At 47.1% G+C, this 20,891-nt stretch overlaps 1 protein-coding gene across 1 annotated transcript in view; it reads right to left on the reverse strand.

Annotated features, from left to right (window-relative positions):
- Window positions 1-20,891, reverse strand: part of NPAS2 (neuronal PAS domain protein 2) — a 492,166-nt gene that overhangs the window by 83,173 nt on the left and 388,102 nt on the right. The window contains exon 15 of the mRNA XM_086933390.1: window positions 13,213-13,359. Coding sequence (XP_086789516.1) covers window positions 13,213-13,359 — 147 coding nt within the window. The remainder of the gene's footprint in view (window positions 1-13,212; window positions 13,360-20,891) is intronic.

A 20,891-nucleotide genomic window follows, 5' to 3' on the forward strand; every position in this document is an offset into this window, starting at 1 on the left:
GATCGAAGAAGGAACAAGGACAGGTGCAGAGGAAGGTGGAAACAGTGGGGAGATCGAAAAGGGTGTAAAAGGGGAGGTATCAGGAAACACGAGCTACAGGCATCAAAGGGACGTGCCTAATGAGATGCACGGCTGAGACAATAGACCGGCACGGCAAGATGAGCCTCGAGCGGGGCCATCTGCCTTACAGTATCATCCCCCTCGTCATAAAGACACTTTCAAAGAACATGTGTCTTCCGCGGATGTCTTAAGAATCCCAGGGTCGCGAAACGGACAACGTCCGTTCGCTGGCTACTTGAGGGCAAGAAACAAAATGGATGCCGTATCTAAGATGGAACCCGTGGGTACAGATGAAAAACCCACGTAACAAACGAACGGTTTAAGTTAGCACAGCGAAACTGCGCACACTTACTAAACTCGTCATTTGCGGTTCGTAGATACCAGACTCGACCATATTCGTGCGAGTCGAAAACACCACTTACAATTGTCACGGAACCTCAACCGTCACCTACACAGCCAGATATTGGGCATTGTTCCTCCTCGTCTCCCAGCTATTACTCCTTCCTCCCCTCCCTCCTACGAATTATTGAAACATTGTTTATGTGTACTGTACCTTACTATGCTCTTGTATCTGATGTAACCTGTAACGCAACGATCCTAAAGGTAAAGCGCTCTGATAACCTCTTGGGTCTAGTTCGCGCTATATAAAACTTTATAAATAAAAAATAAATAAACATACACTGTACCCTGCACAAAGGGCCACCTTGGGTGTACCTTATGGGTGTCTTTCAAGTAAGAAAAGGGAAGGTTAGGGCCTGAAAAATGGGTGCACTTGCCAGTTCGACATGGCAGTAACCAACCGCACGCAGACACTGCAGTGACAGGTCTGAGAATCCTTTTTAGGGCTGCTTGTGTGGGTGGCACAACCAGTGCTGCAGGCCCACCATCAGCATTTGGTTTACAGGCCCTGGGTACACATAGTGCACTCTACTAGGGACTTAAATGTAACCAAATAAGCCAAACATGGAAATACCAATCAATAAACACAATTTATCTGGAAAGCAAATGCACTTTAGTACTGATTAGCAGTGGTAACGTGCCCAGAGTCCTAAAACCAACAAAAACAGGGTCAAAAGCAGGAAACCAAAAAGCAAAAAGTTTGGGGGTAAACCCGCTGAAAAAGCCTAGTATAAGAGGAGGTATATACAGAATTGAAGCAATGTACATTCAATATGGGGATATGTTCTGTGGGAGCCGCTTTCTCTAATTGTGTGAGCCACTGAACTGTTCTTATCTATTTCTTGTTTGTATAATGTAACAAATAAAGATGTTAAAAAAAATATAAACTCTTATCTTAGGTTTTCAAGAGCGTGCTCGTCGCCGCAAAATGCTTCAATGCCTCATCAGGGGTAGGAAGAGCTATATAAATACAATTTACAATTACAATTACATTGGCTGTCAAGCATGCGCTTAGCTCGTTCACAACAAGGTGGAACTGAAATATATCAGCTCATGTAGTTGCAGTTTGTGGTGTGCAAATGCTGTAAGAATTCTCTGTGTAGGAATGAATATTGGTGTTCGGTGTAACATGCTATATTTGTTGTCTTTACAAACACATCTTGCACAGCTCTCAGTGGTGTTCCATATTTGACGTGAGGCCCTGGTCGAACGAATGGAAATCTACCGCTGAGCAGCACCATTCAATTTATAAAATGCACAACAAATAAAACTCCCCATCACACACAGATCTCATCCTATTGTCAACAAGCATTTGCAATGCAATCGGTCTCACATTCGGCAGAGTTTGAGCTATTCGCATTGTAAATGGCAATATCTTTTATTTATGTGTTTTAAAAACCTGCAAGCAGTGTGTAAACACGCACTTTGTACTTATAGTTGTTGATTGCAAGAAGCAAGGCTGGAGTAACTGCACCACTTTTACTGCCAGCCTTGCTTCTCGTAAGCAAGGACTACAAGTACAAATTGCGTGTTTACGCACTGCTTGCACATTTTCTAAACACAAATAAAAGGTATTGGCATTTACGATGCCAATAGCTCAAATGCTTTTATCCTAAAGAGGCTCGTAGCACCAGTCTTACTGGAGAAGGGTGGCAGCAACACTATTTACAGACTGAGAGAAATAATGTTTCTAGCATTTGAATGGTGCACAGCCTGTGGCACCAGCGTGGCTTTCTAGTGCTTTGAGGCATCAGAGTTGACACTGGTGCACAATTCCCACGTTTCCATGTCAGACTGGAGCCTGAGACATCCACTGATGATGTTTGGGTTGGTATGCCCTGCCTGGCATGAGGCTGGGAACTGGGTTAATCCCTGGTATGCTGGAAGCTATGAAGTAAGGGGGCCTTCCCTGAGCTCTGGGTGGATCAGTGCAGAGGGTGATAGGAGGCGTGAGGATGAGAGGAGGCGGGAGGGTGAGAGGAGGTGGTAGGGTAAGAGGAGGCAGTAGAGTGAGAGGAGGCAGGAGGGTGAACGCTGGCTCCATGCCCGATGGATTGAGAGACCACCAGAGAACTTATAGGTAGCAAGCGCTGCATAACTTGAAAGGTTTATGTATTTGTACCCCACACCTACACTGCTGGTGCTGAAATAACAGGTGTTTATCTTGTAATCTCCAAGCATGACTGCTATTAGCCTCTACCCACTATCATAAGCACAATAACCTAATCAAAATGCTACTGTAAGACTCCTTAGGCCTCTTCACTAAAGCAAACGCATGCTGGAGTCCTGCAATCACTCAACTGGCTACCTACAGCTAGTAGGTCAATGTTCAAGGCAATCTGCATTACCCATAGAGCCTCCCAAAGAAAAAGTACCACAGCCATGTGTTAATACCTGGAATAATAAGGAGTAGTTTCTGTCCTGTAACTCCAGTTCTGTAGTAGGGGTATCTCTGTTATAGTCATAATCTAGTGAATAGTCCCGCCCATGTGCGTGGACCCCGGCAATCAAAAATAATCTCTTAAGTTGTCAAAATAATGCAGAAACTGCAAAGACACTTAAGAGAGAATTTAAAGACAAATAATGCAGCCTATATCCACAGGCTACACTGTCCAGTACTTCAACTAGAAATTCCACCAGAAAACACCACACACAGCACAGTCTGCCAGTTTCTACCATAGACAAACTTGCCTCCCCCAGTCAAAGACTCTGGAATGATAGAGAGGAAGGTAGGGACAGACAAGCCCCATAGGCTGCCATTATGTGGCTTAAATAGGGTACTGTGCCTTGAAGAGAACTTTCCAGAACTTCTCCCAGTATCCCAGAATGCATAGCAGGTCCCTCTACTTTCAGTTCTTTTTGAAGGCGAAGCACGCCAGACCTGTCGCATTCTTTACATGATGAAAAATCTCCACCGGGGAGGAGGGCGGGCGCTTATGACTATAACAGAGATACCCCTACTACAGAACTGGAGTTACAGGACAGAAACTACTCCTTCTGTAGTAGGGGATCTCTGTGTATAGTCATAATCTAGTGAATAGAATGGCAAGCCCATCCCCACACCAAAGCGGCGGTGGAGAATAATACATAACGCCACTACTGTGCGAACAAATTCCGCAGCGAAGCCTGCCCAACCTGAGCGTCTGCCCTAGCGTCAGTGTCCAGGCAGTAATGCTTAGCAAAGGTATGAACCGACTTCCAAGTGGCTACCTTGCAGATTTCAGCAAACGGCACGTTACGGAGTAGAGCCGTCGTGGCAGCTTTGCCCCTGGTGGAATGAGCCTTAGGCTTACCTCCTAAGGTCTTATTAGCCTTTTGGTAACACAATTGTATGCAGGACACAATCCACCTAGAGATGGACTGCTTAGAGGTCGCAAGACCCGTCCTGACCGATCCATAATTGATGAACAACTGGTCAGACCTACGAATATCCTTGGTTTTATCCAGATAAAATTTCAACACCCTCCTAACATCCAGGGAATGGAGAGGCCTTTCCGCTGGGGATGAAGGGTTCTGAAAAAACGTAGGCAAAGTTATAGTCTGGTTGACATGAAAATCAGAAATAACCTTGGGAAGAAATTTAGGGTGAGTACGCATAACAACCTTAGCAGCATGAAATACAGTATAAGGTTCATTACAACACAACGCCTGAATTTCACTCACCCTGCGGGCCGATGTAATGGCCACGAGGAACGCCGCCTTCCAGGACAGGTGCTGCAATGAAGCCTTATGAATAGGTTCAAAAGGCTCCTTCATCAATCTGGACAGCACCACATTCAATTCCCATGAAGGCGAGGGAAGCCTGACAGGAGGGAATACTTTCTTCAAACCTTCCAGAAAATCTTTGATCACAGGGATCTGGAAAAAGGAAGTATGTGAAGGGCATTTCCTGTAGGCAGTCAATGCAGCAAGATGTACCTTAATGGAATGGACATTAAGGCCAGACTGCGCCAAATGTAAAAGGTAAGGAAGGATGACATCTTCCTTGCAGGTCGTAGGATCATGGTTCTTAGACTGGCACCAGATACAAAACCTCTTCCACTTGTAAGCATATGAAGTCCGAGTGGAAGGTCTCTTAGACTCCTTCAGTATGTCCATGCAATCATCGGGCAGATTCAGATGGCTATATTGCACTATCTCAGGAGCCATGCCCCCAAACTCAAAGACGAGAGGTTGGGGTGTAACATCCGTCCCCCGAACTTCGTGAGAAGGTCCGGCCTGCACGGCAACCGAATGTGAGGAAGGAGAGACCGGTGAAGTAGGTCCGTGAACCACCACTGCCTGGGCCACTCCGGGGCGATGAGTATCATCCGAGCTCTGGACCGGGCCAGCTTGATGAGCACCGCCGGAAGCAGGGGAATGGGAGGAAAGGCGTATAGAAAGCTGTTCGTCCAGTTGATCCATAACGCATTCCCCAGCGTCCCTTGCTGGAAGTACCTGGAGGCGAAGTCTCTGCACTTGCTGTTTTCGGCGGTGGCGAACAAATCTACGTCTGGAGTTCCCCACCTTGCGAAGACTTCTCCTAGTACTTCGTCGTTTATGACCCATTCGTGGTTTTCCTGAACCAGTCTGCTCAGTGCGTCTGCCTGAACATTCTGTACACCTGGTAGATGGGTGGCCGTTATCGTCAGTCCTCTGGCTAGGAGCCAGTGCCAGATCGTCTGCGCCTCCTGTGACAGAGTGCGCGATCTCGAGCCCCCCTGCTTGTTGAGGTAATACATCGTGGCGGTATTGTTCATCTGTACAAGCAGAGAGTTGGCCTGGAAGGACGGAAGAAAGGCCTTCAGCACCAAGTGAACAGCCCTGAGTTCCAGGAAATTGATGTGATACGTGGCCTCCATCGGTGACCACGTGCCTTGAATCTGTAGAGTCCCGGAGTGCGCTCCCCATCCCAGAAGAGACGCATCCGTCACGACAGTCTGCGTGGGAATGTCCTTGTGAAAGGGAACCCCTCTGAGGAGATTCTCCGCCGAACACCACCACTTCAGAGACTGAAGAGCATGCAGCGACAGTCGAATCTTGTCGTCCCAAGATCCTTTCCTCTGATCCCACTGGTCCTCCAAGCACTCCTGCAGTGGTCTCATGTGCAGCCGTGCGTGTGGCGTCAGGAAGATACAAGAGGCCATCGATCCCAGTAGAGAAGACACTGTCCTCACTGTTGTAGATGGAGTCGTCATAAGAGCCTGAGCCTTCCGAAGGAGTGATAATCGTCGCTCTTCCGAAGGAGACACGCTTGCTGACAGCGTATTGATGGAGGCTCCCAAGTACTCTATGCATTGGACCGGAGTCGGGACAGACTTGGCCATGTTGATGTGCAGCCCCAGCTTGTTCAAGAGAACGCACGTCTTCTGGAAGTGTGCTCGCGCTTCCGAGAAGGAGGATGCCTTGATCAACCAATCGTCCAAGTACGGGTAGACGAACACCTTGTTCTTCCTCAGGTGCGCTGCTACCACCGCCATGCACTTCGAGAACGTTCTTGGTGCAGACTTCAGTCCGAATGGGAGTACTGTGTATTGATAGTGATTGGTGCCGACTTGGAACCGCAGGAACTTCCTGTGTTTATGTGCAATGGGCACATGGAAGTAAGCATCCTGTAGGTCTATAGCGCATAGCCAGTCTCCCTGTTGCAACTGAGGATAAATCTGATGCAACAACAGCATGCGAAACTTTTCTCTGCGAATCCATTTGTTTGCCTGTCGCAAATCCAGAATTGGCCTGAACTCGTTCTTGTCCTTCTTGCGAACCAGAAAGAACCGGGAGTACAGACCTCTTCCTCTCTGAGACAGAGGTACGTCTTCTATCGCCCTTTTCCTCAACAGGATATCTGCTTCCGCCTGAAGCTCGCGCAGCTGAAACTGCGAGCTGACCGGGGGAATTGCTGGAGGAGGGCTGGTGAACCGAAGACTGTATCCATTGCAAACAATATTCAGCACCCACTTGTCCTGAGTAATTTTTCTCCACTCTGCCAGAAAAAATTGAATGCTTCCCCCTACCGGAGTGGGTAACAGATCCGGGGGAAGTAGGTTCCTAGGGCCAGGACCCAGCCTGTCCCTTGGGCGCTGGGGCCGATTGCTGGCCACCTCTGCCCTTCAGGCGCTTCTGGAACGGCTTACGGAACTGGTGTTGCTGTTGCGATTGTCCCGAAGCCTGTCCCCGTCCTCGGCCTTGCCCGCCGAACCGCCGTTGGAAAGGGCGGTACTGCTTCTCGGTCTTCTTAGGCTTCTCCAGGCCCACAGCCGTTAGCGTCTCGGCCTCGGCCTTCATGCGGGCCATCTCATCGTCCGCATGCTTCCCGAAGAGGGTCTCGCCGGAGAATGGTCGGTTGGCACCCTCTGCTGTGCGTCCGGTTTCAGGGACGTAAGCCGGAGCCATGCATGGCGCCATTGGTTGACTCCGTGACAAAATCCGTGAGCAGCCAACAGGTAAGAGTCCGCTGCCGCGCTGATAATCTGGTTGGCCACCAGCATCCCCTCACTCAGTACTTCCATGAAGTCTTCACGCTTCTCCCGAGGTAAATGCTCCGCAAATCGCTCGAGGGAGTCCCAGAGGGCGCGGTCTTATCGGCCCAACAGCGCCGTGGCACTCGCAGCTTTCATGGAGGTAGCGGAAGTGCCACAGACTTTCCTCCCCGCCGAATCCATCCACCTTGACTCCTTATCCGGGGGAACCGTGGAGGACGGAGTGGTGGCATGCTGCTTGCGGGCCGCCGTCACAATGACAGAGTCAGGAGGAGGTTCCGTTCTCAAAAAGGCCGGATCCGAATCGGGAGCCCGGTACTTCTTCAGTAATCTTGATGGAGCCGCCTTCGTCACCGCAGGGGTGAGAAACAGGGCCATAGCCGGTTCTTCCAGGCCCGGCACCAGAGGCAGGAGAGGACGAGACAGGTGTTTTTGATGTAAAGTCTCAAAAATGACTGACGTTTTTGGGGTAGGCACCGTCAGGGATATGCCCAACTTCGCAGCGCCCCTTAAAAGGACGTCATGGAATGCCACCAGGTCATCTATCGGGGACACTCTCGTGTCCGGTGACCCCGATAGGGTAGGAGAATAGTCCCTGGTCCCAGAGGACCTCGTTTGTGAGCGAGATTCGCGCCTCCTACGGCGGTGTCTCGACCTCGTGGATGATCTGCGTCACAATCTCTCCTTCCTCCCAGAGCGAGAGCGAGACCTGCCTGCTCGTGGCGACTCCTTCGGTTTTCGTGGAGGGGCCTTCCTCGGTTCCTCACGGGGTTTCGTCGGTTCCTCACGGGGTTTCGGTTTTGGGGTCCCCTTAGGAGGAACAGGCAGGGACGGCAGGGAAGTGGACCTCGGAGGAGGAACCTTCGGCTGCGGGGTGGGCCCATGCGGAGGGACCGGAGGCGGAGGAGGGTCTCCTGAAGGCAGTGGAGGTTTGGGTGGAGGGTCCTCCTTAGGCACAGCGGGAGGAGTCGGAGTCCTGGGCCGAGATGGTGTGTACACCTCTGAGTACACCGAGCCCGGTGACCCTTTAGGCGAAGGGTGCGGAGAGCCAGCCCCATCAGCAGGTGACCGCTTCCTCTTGCGTCCTCCACTTGAAGCAGCGTGACTTCTGGGACTAGAATCCCTCTTGCGCCGTTTTGGAGAGGCTGACCGACTCCTAGACGCTGACCGCTGTCTGCTGGACGCAGAGCGACGCTTTTCCGGCGTCGAACGACGCTTCCTCGACTCCGGCGTCGATCGCCGACTCCTCGGCGTCGACCCTCTTTTCCTCGGCGTCGACCGTCGACTCCTCGACGTCGACCTCTTCTTCCGCGACGCCGTACGCCGCCTTCTCGGCGTCGAGCGTTCCGTCTTCGACGACGAACGTCGCCGTCTTCTTGATGCTCTCGACGTCGAGGAGCCCCTCGACGTCGACCGGTGCCTTGACGCCGATCGACGGTGTCGCCTCTATGGCGATCGACGGTGTCGCCTCGACGGCGAGCGTCGATGCCGCTTCGACGGCGAGCGTCGATGCTCGTCACTAAGCCTCCGGCGTCGGTAGGAAGACCTCGACGTCGACGATGACGTCGACGGTGGCTTCGACGGCGACTTCTCCATGACCTTCGACGTCGAGCCGTCACGCAGTCTCGACCCGGAGCCCCGGGGAGAAGGGGAGCACACCGCCGTCATCCCTCTCGACGTCGTCGTCGATGCAATCAACGTCGACGGAGACCGGGACCGTTTGCTGGACTTCCTGCCTCCGGGGAGCCCCCCCAGAGGCCTCAGCAGAGGCAGAGGGAGCCTTCCCAACCTGCCCAGACCCACCTGCAGCCTGCAGATGCCTCTCCTCAAGTCCAGAAAGCCTGATCTTCATCCTGTCCCTCAGAGTCCGAGCAGTAAACTGCTGGCAGATGGCACAATCCTCAGGGACATGATCTTCAGGGAGGCACACGATGCAGACATCATGGGGATCACTCTTGGCCTTCTTCCTCCCACATGCTGGGCACTTATCAAAAAGGCCAGGCATTTTAGAGCCCTAAAACGCCTAAAACAGCACAAAAAAGGAGAAGAGAACACCAAGAAGTAAACTGCAACACTTTTAGAATTCAAAAGTGTCAAAAAAATCCAATAAACCCTTGAAAAAGGGAGAGCTCAATGCCAGGGTCCTGTAAGCAGGAGCCGGGAAAAAGAACTGAAAGTAGAGGGACCTGCTATGCATTCTGGGATACTGGGAGAAGTTCTGGAAAGTTCTCTTAAAGGCACAGTATCCTATTTAAGCCACATAATGGCAGCCTATGGGGTTTGTCTGTCCCTACCTTCCTCTCTATCATTCCAGAGTCTTTGACTGGGGGAGGCAAGTTTCTCTATGGTAGAAACTGGCAGGCTGTGCTGTGTGTGGTGTTTTCTGGTGGAATTTCTAGTTGAAGTACTGGACAGTGTAGCCTGTGGATATAGGCTGCATTATTTGTCTTTAAATTCTCTCTTAATTGTCTTTGCAGTTTCTGCATTATTTTGACAATTTAAGAGATTATTTTTGATTGCCGGGGTCCACGCACATGGGCGGGACTATTCACTAGATTATGACTATACACAGAGATCCCCTACTACAGAATCGCACCTTCCAGTACAATAACAGTCAACAGACATGTCAATTCATATGTAACCCTTCTCTCTCATACAAATATTCTAAAACTCAGAGGACAGCAGACAATTTATCTCTAAACATGCCTGCTCAGAGCCATTAACCTTTAAATAAAGTATCTCAAATTGGGCATCGCGTGGCGATAACAGGCAAAGTAAACCATGAGCAAAGAAAATACCAGAAAGGGACCTGCAGAGCTGCTCAAAGCAGCCAGCCTACTGAAAACCATCAACTGTGCTCTTACATTTGACACTTCATCTGCCACACTGTAAGTGATGCATTCTTTAATCCCATAACCTTACCTAGGTGGTCATCACACACGACAATGAGACACTTCCCACAAAGGGAAAACCTACAAATTCACACCCTACACAGCAGTGCAACATGCTATGTAGGCAAGCGTTTCAGTACCCCCACACAGGGGTGGTAAGAGCTATATAAATAATTCAATACAGTTAAAGTAGTGAACAGGAACAATGCCACCCTTGCTGGAGGGGGTTACAAAGTTAGATATTTGTTAGGTGCTGCTAATTATTACTGCACATGCAGTTATACTGACACACATATGAACTTGTTATATTTAAAGAAAATGCTCTACTACACTCCATGAACTTTAAAATAAAAGAGGAAATGTGCCAATTACTTTAAAAACATTGCAGTCGAAGTGACACAGAAAGCAGGATCAGAAATAGGATACAGGCAACACCAGCATTGACGAGAGATTGATGTGTGGAAGATGGAAATGCAAACAGATAAGAGTCGGTGGCTAAGCATTGTTATGCACCGCACAGCATCAGCGCCAGTCAGCCGGTCGCCTGCATGTCGAACCCAGTGGCAGGTGCGAGAGCTACTCCGCTACGCACAAGCCAGTGAGGGCCCGCGCTCCAGTGCATCTCCAGTCACCACCGATGGCATCCTGTAATGCTGAGGAAATGCCACAGGGGCTAGTCTCCTGCTGCATCCACATCATGTACATGTCACAGTCGCTTCACGTTTCACATCCTAGCTCCTGGGCAGTGTACCTTTGAGAGCTCAGGCCAATGCCATAAATATCCAGGATTAAAGCTGATCCTGCCAAATTCACTTCACTTATTTCAAGGCACCAGCCTCGTCAACACTGCAAGGGTAACTCGGGAGCCCTGTGATAGTGACACACTGCCCAGTACTGCACACTCTACACAGCTTCCTACAGAGAACGGGCATCCTCTGCTCACTACTAGCCCGCTCTGTCCAAGGCTTGCATATTCCGACCACTGCTGGACAGGTGCTAGTGATTATGGCTCATCTGATCGCCCAGTCACTCTGACTCAACAAAAGTAGAGCAGCGCAGGGGCTCTTTCTGCCCTGGAGCTAGCAGGCAATGATAGAGAGGAAGGTGAGTGCCCTGTCAGCTAGAATCCATAGTTTATGATGGAGATAAATGCAAGAACGATGTAGTTCTGGCTCTCACGTAACCACTGGCCCCTCATCAGTGCCCTGTAACATGCACTGCTCCTGCTCAAATGCCAGAAAACCAGAATGACTTGCTGTGTGCTCTTGTGCACAGAGACTGTCACTTTTGGCAGCAGTCACGGCTAGTCCATAACAGCAGTCCCGACTTTCACAAGCTATCGATCTTGCCCCTTTGCGTGTAAAGAATGTGGGAAAGGGAGCAAAGACACAAAATATTTTTTTCTACGATGGCGCCGGCGCCCACCCTAAGCCCTTGTGACGCCCTAAAAATACAAAATGGATGCGATGCTCTAATTACCACCTGCCACCCTTTATGGTCTTATGCGCAATTCTGAGGCAGGCACGGTACTGAGGATATTTTCTCGGCATGAAAAAAGAGTATTAACAACTTTGTGCACTGCTTCCTATGCACTTACAGGGGAGCTCAGGGAAAGTGAGAGGGAGGAAGGAAGGGGTTAAGGGTGGGTGCATGGTGGGAGGGTGCCTCAAAGAGAGGAGGTGGCTGACGATGTAAAGTTGCCAACTTTGGCACTGGAGAGCAGGGTTTGAGCCTCAGCATAGGCTGTCACCTAATCATAAATAAATAATCAGCGATCTCTGAGGTGGGTGGGGAGAGAGAAATTTAAAAAACACAACACGTGGAGGGGCTACAGAAAACGTTTTAAAAAAGCATGGTTAAATGAAAACAACTGAAACAAACGGTGCAGAGAATCAAAGGGAGGAGGTGGCTCAACAGATAACGCTGCTTACTCTGGAGCTGGATAACAGGTTTCGAGCCTCGGCGTGGGCTGCATTAATAAATAAATAAATGGATATCTCAGATGGGGGTGGGGAGAGACAAATAAAACAAGCATTGGCAATGCAATAGGGGGCGCGAGAAGGCATCAGACTGCGGAGGGAGGGTGGGAAGCACAGGAAGAAAGTAGTCTGTGCAGTAAAAGGGCCAGTAGCCATGGAAGGGCACAAATGGAGAAATGTCCATCATAAGGAGGGACTAACAAGCCTACAACCAATTGGAAGGCAGTATTTAGGACACAAGCCAATGAAAATGATGGGTGGAGAGTTGGCGGAGCTTCCACAAAGCTTTCATGCTATAGTGTATACTGCATGTCTCAACGAGGCAGTGCAAGCGCTGCCTAGGTGAGACCTAAAAATAGAATTTAGTCATCAGACTGTTACACAGATGGGCCTCAACGAGAGCTTAGTGTATAACACTGAGCCGGCGTGTTCAACACACGGACTGTCAAAGGTGCATTACACTGAAAGTAGTTGGTGCATTTTGTGGAAATAAGGGAGCACAACCAAGGTTTAGCGTTTCTTAATGGACCAAATCGCTATTTCGCCCCGTTAAGAGATTCTTAATGGCTTTTTCAGATGTACAAAGGGCCAAAACTGGTCGCAATTTATGATTTGTACACTGTAAAAATCGCAAATTGCGACCGCGATTTAGGAATCACAAATAGGGCTGACCTATTTGCGATTCCTAAAGCCCATGTACAAAGAATTTCCAAAATGCAATTTAGGCATTTAGGAAATGCAATTACCATCGACTTCAGGTCGATGGTAACCATGTGCAAAATAAAAAAAATGCATTAAAAATGCTTTTTTTGTGTGTAACATGAATTGCACATATGCCCAAAGGGCAAATGTGCACGTACATGTGCACCAGAAATTTCGGGGTGCCTTAAGCTTAGAGGCACGTGCAATTTAGGAAATTAAAAGCATTTCCTATTTCGCTCATAGGTGGGAATGCACTGGCATTTCCTATTTGCGATTCCCTAATAGTGATTCCTAATCTATAGGAATCGCTATTGGGGAATAGCACATTTTAGTACGGAGTAGCTATTTAAGAAAAGCAAATGGGAACCCTTGTACATCTGGCCCCCACATGTTTGGGCAACAATACCAAAGCCAAAAATTTGGTACTGACTGGCAAATAATTCGGGGATAAAAAAGTAGAGAAGGATATGTTACAAACAGCCACACATTTTATGGTGATGTAAGGCGGGTCTGAATGTAATGTACTATATATATAATACACAACTCTAGTAATATAAATGTGATAATTTCTTCATCCTTTCCTTTTCCAAGAATTTTTTCAGCTAGTAAATAATAGATATACTTGGGATGTGTTGAAGTCATCACTACATAGAAAATGACATTTACTAGGTTAATTTGACAGATGGCACCACTTGGTAATCCACGAAAGAGCCACTTGCTCACCTGCACATTCGTATTATGGACCAAGCACAGCTGCTCCTGGATTTTATGCAGTTCTTCTTGCTGCCACTGTATTTTTTCCTGTAGTATTTGTGTTCGTTGCTCCAGCTGGTCCTTGATGGATTGAAACATTCCAAATTGTGCTGACAACTTTAGAAAGCAAAGCAACACAATTAGTTACCTACACCAAACGCTGTTTATATCATCCAATATGTAACTACAAAGTTAGATTTTCCTCTAGACTCTAGATTTTCCATTCTTCCGTTGGTCAAGTCCGGCTCCCCGCTGGACCCCTGCCCTGCTTACATCTTAAAGCAGATTTACACCTTCTGCCCCCTACCACCTTTAGTGCTCCTCAATAGCTCACTGGCTCAGGGCATCGTTACCCCAGCACTTAAATCAGCAGTGATCGTACCGATCCTCAAAAAACCTGGAGCAGACCCTTCCGACCCTGCTAACTTCCGTCCAATTTCCCTCTTGCCTTTCCTGGCAAAGGTATTGGAACGACACGTTGTCAAAATATTGAGTGACTTCGTGGAAAGTCATGGGGTCTTGGCCCCAAGACAGGCTGGCTTCCGCCCAGCCCACTCAACTGAGTCCGTCATAACATCAGTTCTGGATAACCTCCGACAAGGAATGGACACCAATCAACATCAGGCCCTGATCCTCCTAGATCTTTCCGCCGCATTCGACACCGTGGACCATACCATCTTACTTTCACGGGTCGAGGCGGCGGGAATTCGAGGAACAGCCCTACTATGGTTGTCCTCCTTCTTGAGCGGTCGGACTCAGGCGGTGCATCTGGGAGAGTTCTCTGCGGAATCTTTACCCATCCAGTGCGGTGTCCCCCAGGGTTCCTCACTATCCCCCCTTTTATTTAATCTCTACATCGCCCCCCTTATTTTTGCTTTACAGCAGCTGGAAGTCTCTGTGTACAACTATGCAGATGACCTCCAGCTCATCTTCCACCTGTCCTCTGCCCCAGAGTCCATGTCTAAGGTTCAGTCCATCATGACCTTTATCCAGGACTGGATGAACTTCAACCACCTGAAACTCAACCCCGATAAAACGGAGTTGGTGTTGACAGGTGGTTGCTCCAGTCCCTGGTCCCCCTCCTTCTGGCCCCCATCATTAGGTCCCCCACCCACTCCTGTATCCTCTGTCAAAACCCTTGGCTTCAAAATCAATAACCAACTTTCCTTACATTCCCAAGTCTCTGCTGTGGTGTCATCAGCCTTTCTGTCGCTCAGGACTATCCGCAGAGTCTCACGATTTTTCGCCCCAGACGCGCTCAAACTAATTCTTCTGGCCATGGTGACATCTCGCCTAGATTATGGCAATGTCCTATACCATGGCATGCCTGACTACCTCATGAGGCGCCTCCAGCTGGTTCAAAACCAGGCCGCCCGGCTGGTTTTTAACCTTTCTAAATCACACCATGTTACTCCTCTTCTTCTTTCCCTCCATTGGCTCCCTGTCCGGCAGCGCGTCTTATTCAAGCTCGGCTGCACTATCTTTAAAGCCAGGACAGGTTCCGCCCCTTCCTTCATCAACTCAGCTATACATTCCTATACTCCGTCACGAGACCTCCGATCCTCCTCCCACCACCTTCTCGTGGTTCCCCGTTTCAAACGGAAGAAATGGGGTGGTTCCAAATTTGCTACCACGGGCCCAGCTTTCTGGAACTCTCTCCCACTGTCCCTCAGATCCTGCACTCAATACCCCCTCTTCCGAAGAGATCTCAAGACTTTCCTCTTTACCCAAGCCTTCCCATCCTGAATCTCTTCACCGTTCCCCTTTTCCGACCGACTGAGTAGCTGTTATCAGTGAGCGCCAAGAAACCGCCAGGTGTACGAGCGCTATACAAATCCCTTCAAATTCAAATTCAAATTCTAGACTCGTCAAATCTTAGAAAAAAAAATATTATTTTAAGAGTAACAAAATTTGAGGTCATGGAAATAGACAATTTCCCCACAACCTTTCTAAAATTATTTTCAACCCCCATACATGACCCTCAGTAGTACTAAGGTTTTGCTCCATCATATCAGTATCTCACATCCATTGTCTTTAAACCTCATACATTTAAAGGTTTTGAACGCTCTCGTTCATATGATTGATCAAGTGCCTTCTGGTATAGTAATTTCAATTCTTGATATTTCAAGTCTCTATATTTATGTGATCATTTAAAAATAAATGCAACTTTATTTCTTTAAATAATTACATCATTAAACTTAACTTTATACATTTAAATTAGATGCTTAATTATTTATTTTGCTCTACATGTAAAATACATATTTTACATTAATATTTAACATAAAACATTTCCATCATTTTTTTCAAGTTTAATAATCTTTGTATAACTTTTTCCTATAATTCACCATAGAGGGCTCTCCGCCCCAAAGGTAAGGAGCTCCCTATAGTAAAGTATAGGGAATCTAATCCTAATCGGGAAGATAAAATAGGACCTTGGTATGAATAGAGTCCAGTAGACAAACCCCCACTCATGTCATGTGAAACGAGGTTCATCTGAATATTTTTGCCAAGTTGTAAGATATATATTAACTTCAAGTTTCTTTATGTTTCCCGCTTTTGTTGTTTGCTGCTGCTCGACGACTTATGGAGGCCCTCTGTGTTTGCCATTCATTTTGGTTGGACTCAGGTTGACATGTCTGGTCGCCATTAGATTCTGGTGATTTCAAGCGCAGTATTTAATTGTCTGCATGTTTGCTCTACAGAGAAAGCCAACTCAAAACATCAGTATCTCATTCCCTCTCTCTTGGGAACTACTGAGAGCATGTATTAGTATTCCTATAGGCAAATGGTGTCGTTTTGTGAGATAAAGGTGGAATTATCTTCAGGGGCTGTTTCTGCAGAGCTCCGTTCTCAGGTTGACAGCTGCGACTCTTCCCACATTTATGAACTACCTAAGCTATGGTGATACATAAGCTGTAACATGCGTGAGCTTCTTTTGTTCATTGGCCTATGGGCAATGTGAGTCGTTGATATACACTAAAACTGGTCATATATGGGTTATGGCTATAAATGGAAAACACACATTTCTGAACCTTACACACTCAAGCAGGGTTATACCTCAGTCACTGGTATACCTTAACAGAGGACAAAGCAGACCCCTGGAACTGCCATGGTTATGAACTCTCATTACCAATACACATATCTAAGCGATTAGCAAATCTATGTCAAAATTAGGGGGCCTGTGATGACATGGAGTGAGGTGCTCACCCTCGACACAATTGAATCATTGATCTCTAACTATAACAGAGCGATTTCTATGGCTTTTGTGTGTAAATTCTGAACCTAACTACAACGCCCCTGTAACCTTTGTTTTCTTTAGTGAACCTACTCAGACTCTAGGGATCTTATCCCCCAGGACTGTGTTTGTTTAAAGGAGAAGGGGGCTGTACGCCTGACTTCCCCAAGCCTAGTTTGGCACTCGAGACCTTGTCCCCTGGGGCCTCCATTTTAAATAGATGGGTGCCCCAGACCCATCAAGGTCACCCACCAAGCACAATGTTGGAGGCCATGGGGGGGAGCCCGTGTCTCTGTGGCCCCAGCCGGCTTCCTGCATGGTGCGAGAGCCGGCATTGCTCCTGCATGGATAGACCAGCTGATTATGCTGCCCCCCTACAGGCAGGAGCAATATGCTATTCTGTTTTCATGCAGTGAAACAAAACACGATTTTGATTCCAGCCCACTGGGAGCAGATTTTGTGTTGACTCCAGTTTGGCAAGAGATTTGAAAATTCTTCTGCCAGACGGGAACAAACACATTTACCTGCCCATGCCAGTGTGGGCAGGGAAACCACTATGTATTGGGGTGGGCTTCACAGGACACAGCAAGTGAGCTGGCCCAGGGGATGTGGTCCCCAGGGCCATTAAAGGCTCAAGGACGAGGGCCACATGGTCCCTCCTCCCTCTTGTTAAAATAACAACCTGGGGGAATGGGGTATCCAGGGCCATTTTAAGGTTTTTGTTAGAGAGGCCCTCCTCTTTATAAACAAATTGGGCCCCAGTGCCATGAGCCCTTGGAGGGGCAGGGTATCCCTACCCAGTCCTCCTATATCTATTTTATTTTAAACATTAGGACAGGAAACTAAGTCCCCAAGTCCTGGAATAACTGCCAGCAACCTTTTTCTCATGTTGCTGGCAGCCAATCAGAGCTCTCTCTCCCACAGCAGTCTGACTCCTGAGGGAGCAAGATGGCCCACAGGGAAAAAAGCTCCCTGTCCAATCAGAATGCTCTATTTTTAAATTGGCACTCCCACAAGGTTCTTGCAAGCCTTTTGGGGACCCAACCGTTAGATGTACAAAGATTTTTAAACCCTAATTTCTCAAAAACTTCTGAACAGATTTACATCAAATCACAAAAAAACACAACCTACGACCAATATATGTATATATTAATACACATTAAGTACTGGCAGTCGCCTGTAGGTAGTTGTAGCTAGGACCTAGTTTCCATAAGAATTTTGTTTTTGTTTTGTCTGAATCTTCACAAAATTTTCAAAACGAGCTTGCCATTCACTGCCGCTGCTGTCTAGAAAGTTTTGGGGAGATTCATCAAGCAGGGGGTGAGAAAAAGGGGGATCCCAAACTAATTTTCCCATTACAATTTCTCATAGGGATTTTAGACATGACTACACCCCGAACAGCTGAACAGAATTACACCGCATTTGGCAGAAAGCTAGATCTTGGTTCAGAAAGAGTGCTTTTTGCAATTTGGAGTAAATGTTTTCAGTAGTTTTGAAGGTATCACAGGAAAAAGATTTATGTATATCTAGAGATGTAGATCCACCGCAGAGGATTGCATTGATTGGCTGGCCGCCACCTGACAGAAAAGTTGTGGCTGCCATTTTGTCACCCACTCACACACCCATAGAAACTTACACACCAAATCACAGACCCTGATACATCCAGTCAGAGTCTTCAAGAACCACTCACACCCCAATCACAGACCCACACAGGCACTTACACACCCAGTCACAAACTTATACACCCATTTACACATCCACTTACAGACTCACACAACCACTCCCACACCCACTCACTCAACAATGCAGCCATTCACACAACCATTCACACACTCATAGAGCCTCTCATACACCTACTTGAGAGACCCAGAGAACCACTCGTACATCTATTCACAGACCCACACAGGCACTTACAGACCCACTTAGACACTCACGTACATACTTATACAGCTAGTAACACACCCAGCCACAGACCCGCAAACCACTTACATACCCACTCACACCCAGCATATACTCACACACACACTCACACACATCTGTACAGCATACAGGGGGTTTGCCACAGGCCAGGTCCTGTGACCAACCCCCGCTGCACCAAAAGCGCCAGCAGTTGGATTAACGTATGGTCATTAACTATTTTTATATTAAAAAAACTACTAGAACTTCACTGATAAAAGCAAAGGTTACAGGATCGTTATAGTTATAATAAATCAGCATTAAAAAAACTTAGAAATTCACTAAAAAAACAAAGATTACAGGGACGTTATAATCAGGTTTAGATTTTAGACACACATAACCATAGAAATTCAGCAGCTATAGTGATCACAAGTAACTATAACTTGTGCCCTAAGGTAACTATAGCTCGCTCCTTTGCCATGCACTGCTAATTTCCCCAAATATCACATCAGCTATAACATCTTCTATGACATCACTGATAATATCACTGCAACATTTGCAGTGAAATTATTGCTGAGAAAACTGTGCATAGTTGGGGCACGAGTTATAGTTAATGTAGGGCACAGGTTATAATTACGCTACTCCGCTAAACCTTATTCCAGTATATGCCACTCTACAGTACACCACTCCACTTTCACCTATTCCACTATACGCTACTCAACTATATATATATATATTTCACTCTACGCCACTCTACTGTACATCACTCCAGCCTACACCACTCCACTGTACGCCAATCCACTCCACTCTACGCTATTCAACTCTATGCCACTCCACTGTACTCCATTCAACTCTATTCCACTGTAAGCAACTCCACTCTATTACACTGTATGCAACTACAGTCTTTGCCCATCTACTGTTGGTATTCCACTCTATCCCACTCCACAGTACACCACTCCACTGAATGCTATTACACTCTACCCCACCATACACCACTCCAGTCTACACCACTTCACTGCATGTCACTTTAGTCTAAGCTACTCCACTCTACACTTTACGCCACTCCAGTGTATTCTCCTCCACTTTACACAACTTTACTATGCCATATGCCACTTTACTCAACTCTACTACTCTCTATCCCCGTACACTCCACAGTCCAAATTTGCACTCAACTCTATGCCCATACACTTGATTGTACAATACTCTATTCCACTCTATGACTCTACGAACGAAAGTTTCCAACACTGTACGACACAGAACTCCATTCTACTGTATGAGACACCACTTCAATTTATAACAGTTTCCTCAACTCTATGCAACACCACTTCAATCTATACTACCCCACTCTACACTTATCCACTGTACCCTACTGTACTCTACTCCACTGTACACCACTCCACTTTACACTGCTCCACTCTATGCCTCTCCACTATTCTACACTTCACTGTACAGTATTCCACTCTACGACATTCTACTCAACTCTATCCCCATACACTCTACGACATTCTACTCAACTCTATCCCCATACACTCCACTGTCCAACTCTATACTCCACTCTATGCCCGTTTGCTCCAGTTCCGGTATACAAAACTTTTCTATGTGACACAGCAATCTACTCTACTGTACGAGAGCCCACTCCAATTTATAACAGTTTACTACCTATGTTACACCAGTACATTCCACTCCATGCCACTCTAATCTAAGACACTTACTCAATATACTGTATTGTACTTTACTCCACACTTTTACAACACTCCACTGGACTCTACTCCAATGTACGAGACTTTACTTCACTCTACGCCACTATATAACAATCCACTTTATGCAGCTCCATTGGTTCACACACTACTATACTCTATGCAACTCCACTCTACTACACTGTATGCCACTTTTCAACACTACTCTTGTCTATACCCACTCACTCTTCTGTACTATACTGTATGCTACTGTACAACACTCTACTCCACTCTATGATACTCTAGTCCATTGTGCGACTGTATGCACCTCTTTGTATGCCACTGCATAGATAGATAGATAGATAGATAGATAGATAGATAGATAGATAGATAGATAGATAGATAGATAGATAGATAGATAGATAGATAATGATGGCCCCTAAACCACTCTGCAGAGTCTATGAGACAGCTTCTCTGAGTGCAAACGAGCCATTGGAAGTACTGGTGGTTTCTGTAAAGAGCAGTAACTAATCCACTACTCTCCCTGTTAGAAATTTTAATTGTGAATAAACCTGAAGTTAATGTACCACTGTTGATGGTCATTCGGACTATGCAATTCACCACTGTCAGGGCCCTCATGGATTATGCAGCAAGGTAATCTAAATTATTCAGCCAGGTTATCTAAATTATGCAGCAAAAAATGCAAATCATGTGCATCTTTCTATAACGGTATTAATTTCACCTATCTGAATTGGAAACAAAAGTTTTTATAAAAATCTGCAAATTCTACACATTGTGTGGCTAATGGTTTGAATCAATAATAAAAAGCTGCAGCCACAGAC

Source organism: Lissotriton vulgaris, chromosome 8 (assembly GCF_964263255.1).
Source record: "Lissotriton vulgaris chromosome 8, aLisVul1.2, whole genome shotgun sequence".
Lineage (NCBI taxonomy): Eukaryota > Metazoa > Chordata > Amphibia > Caudata > Salamandridae > Lissotriton > Lissotriton vulgaris.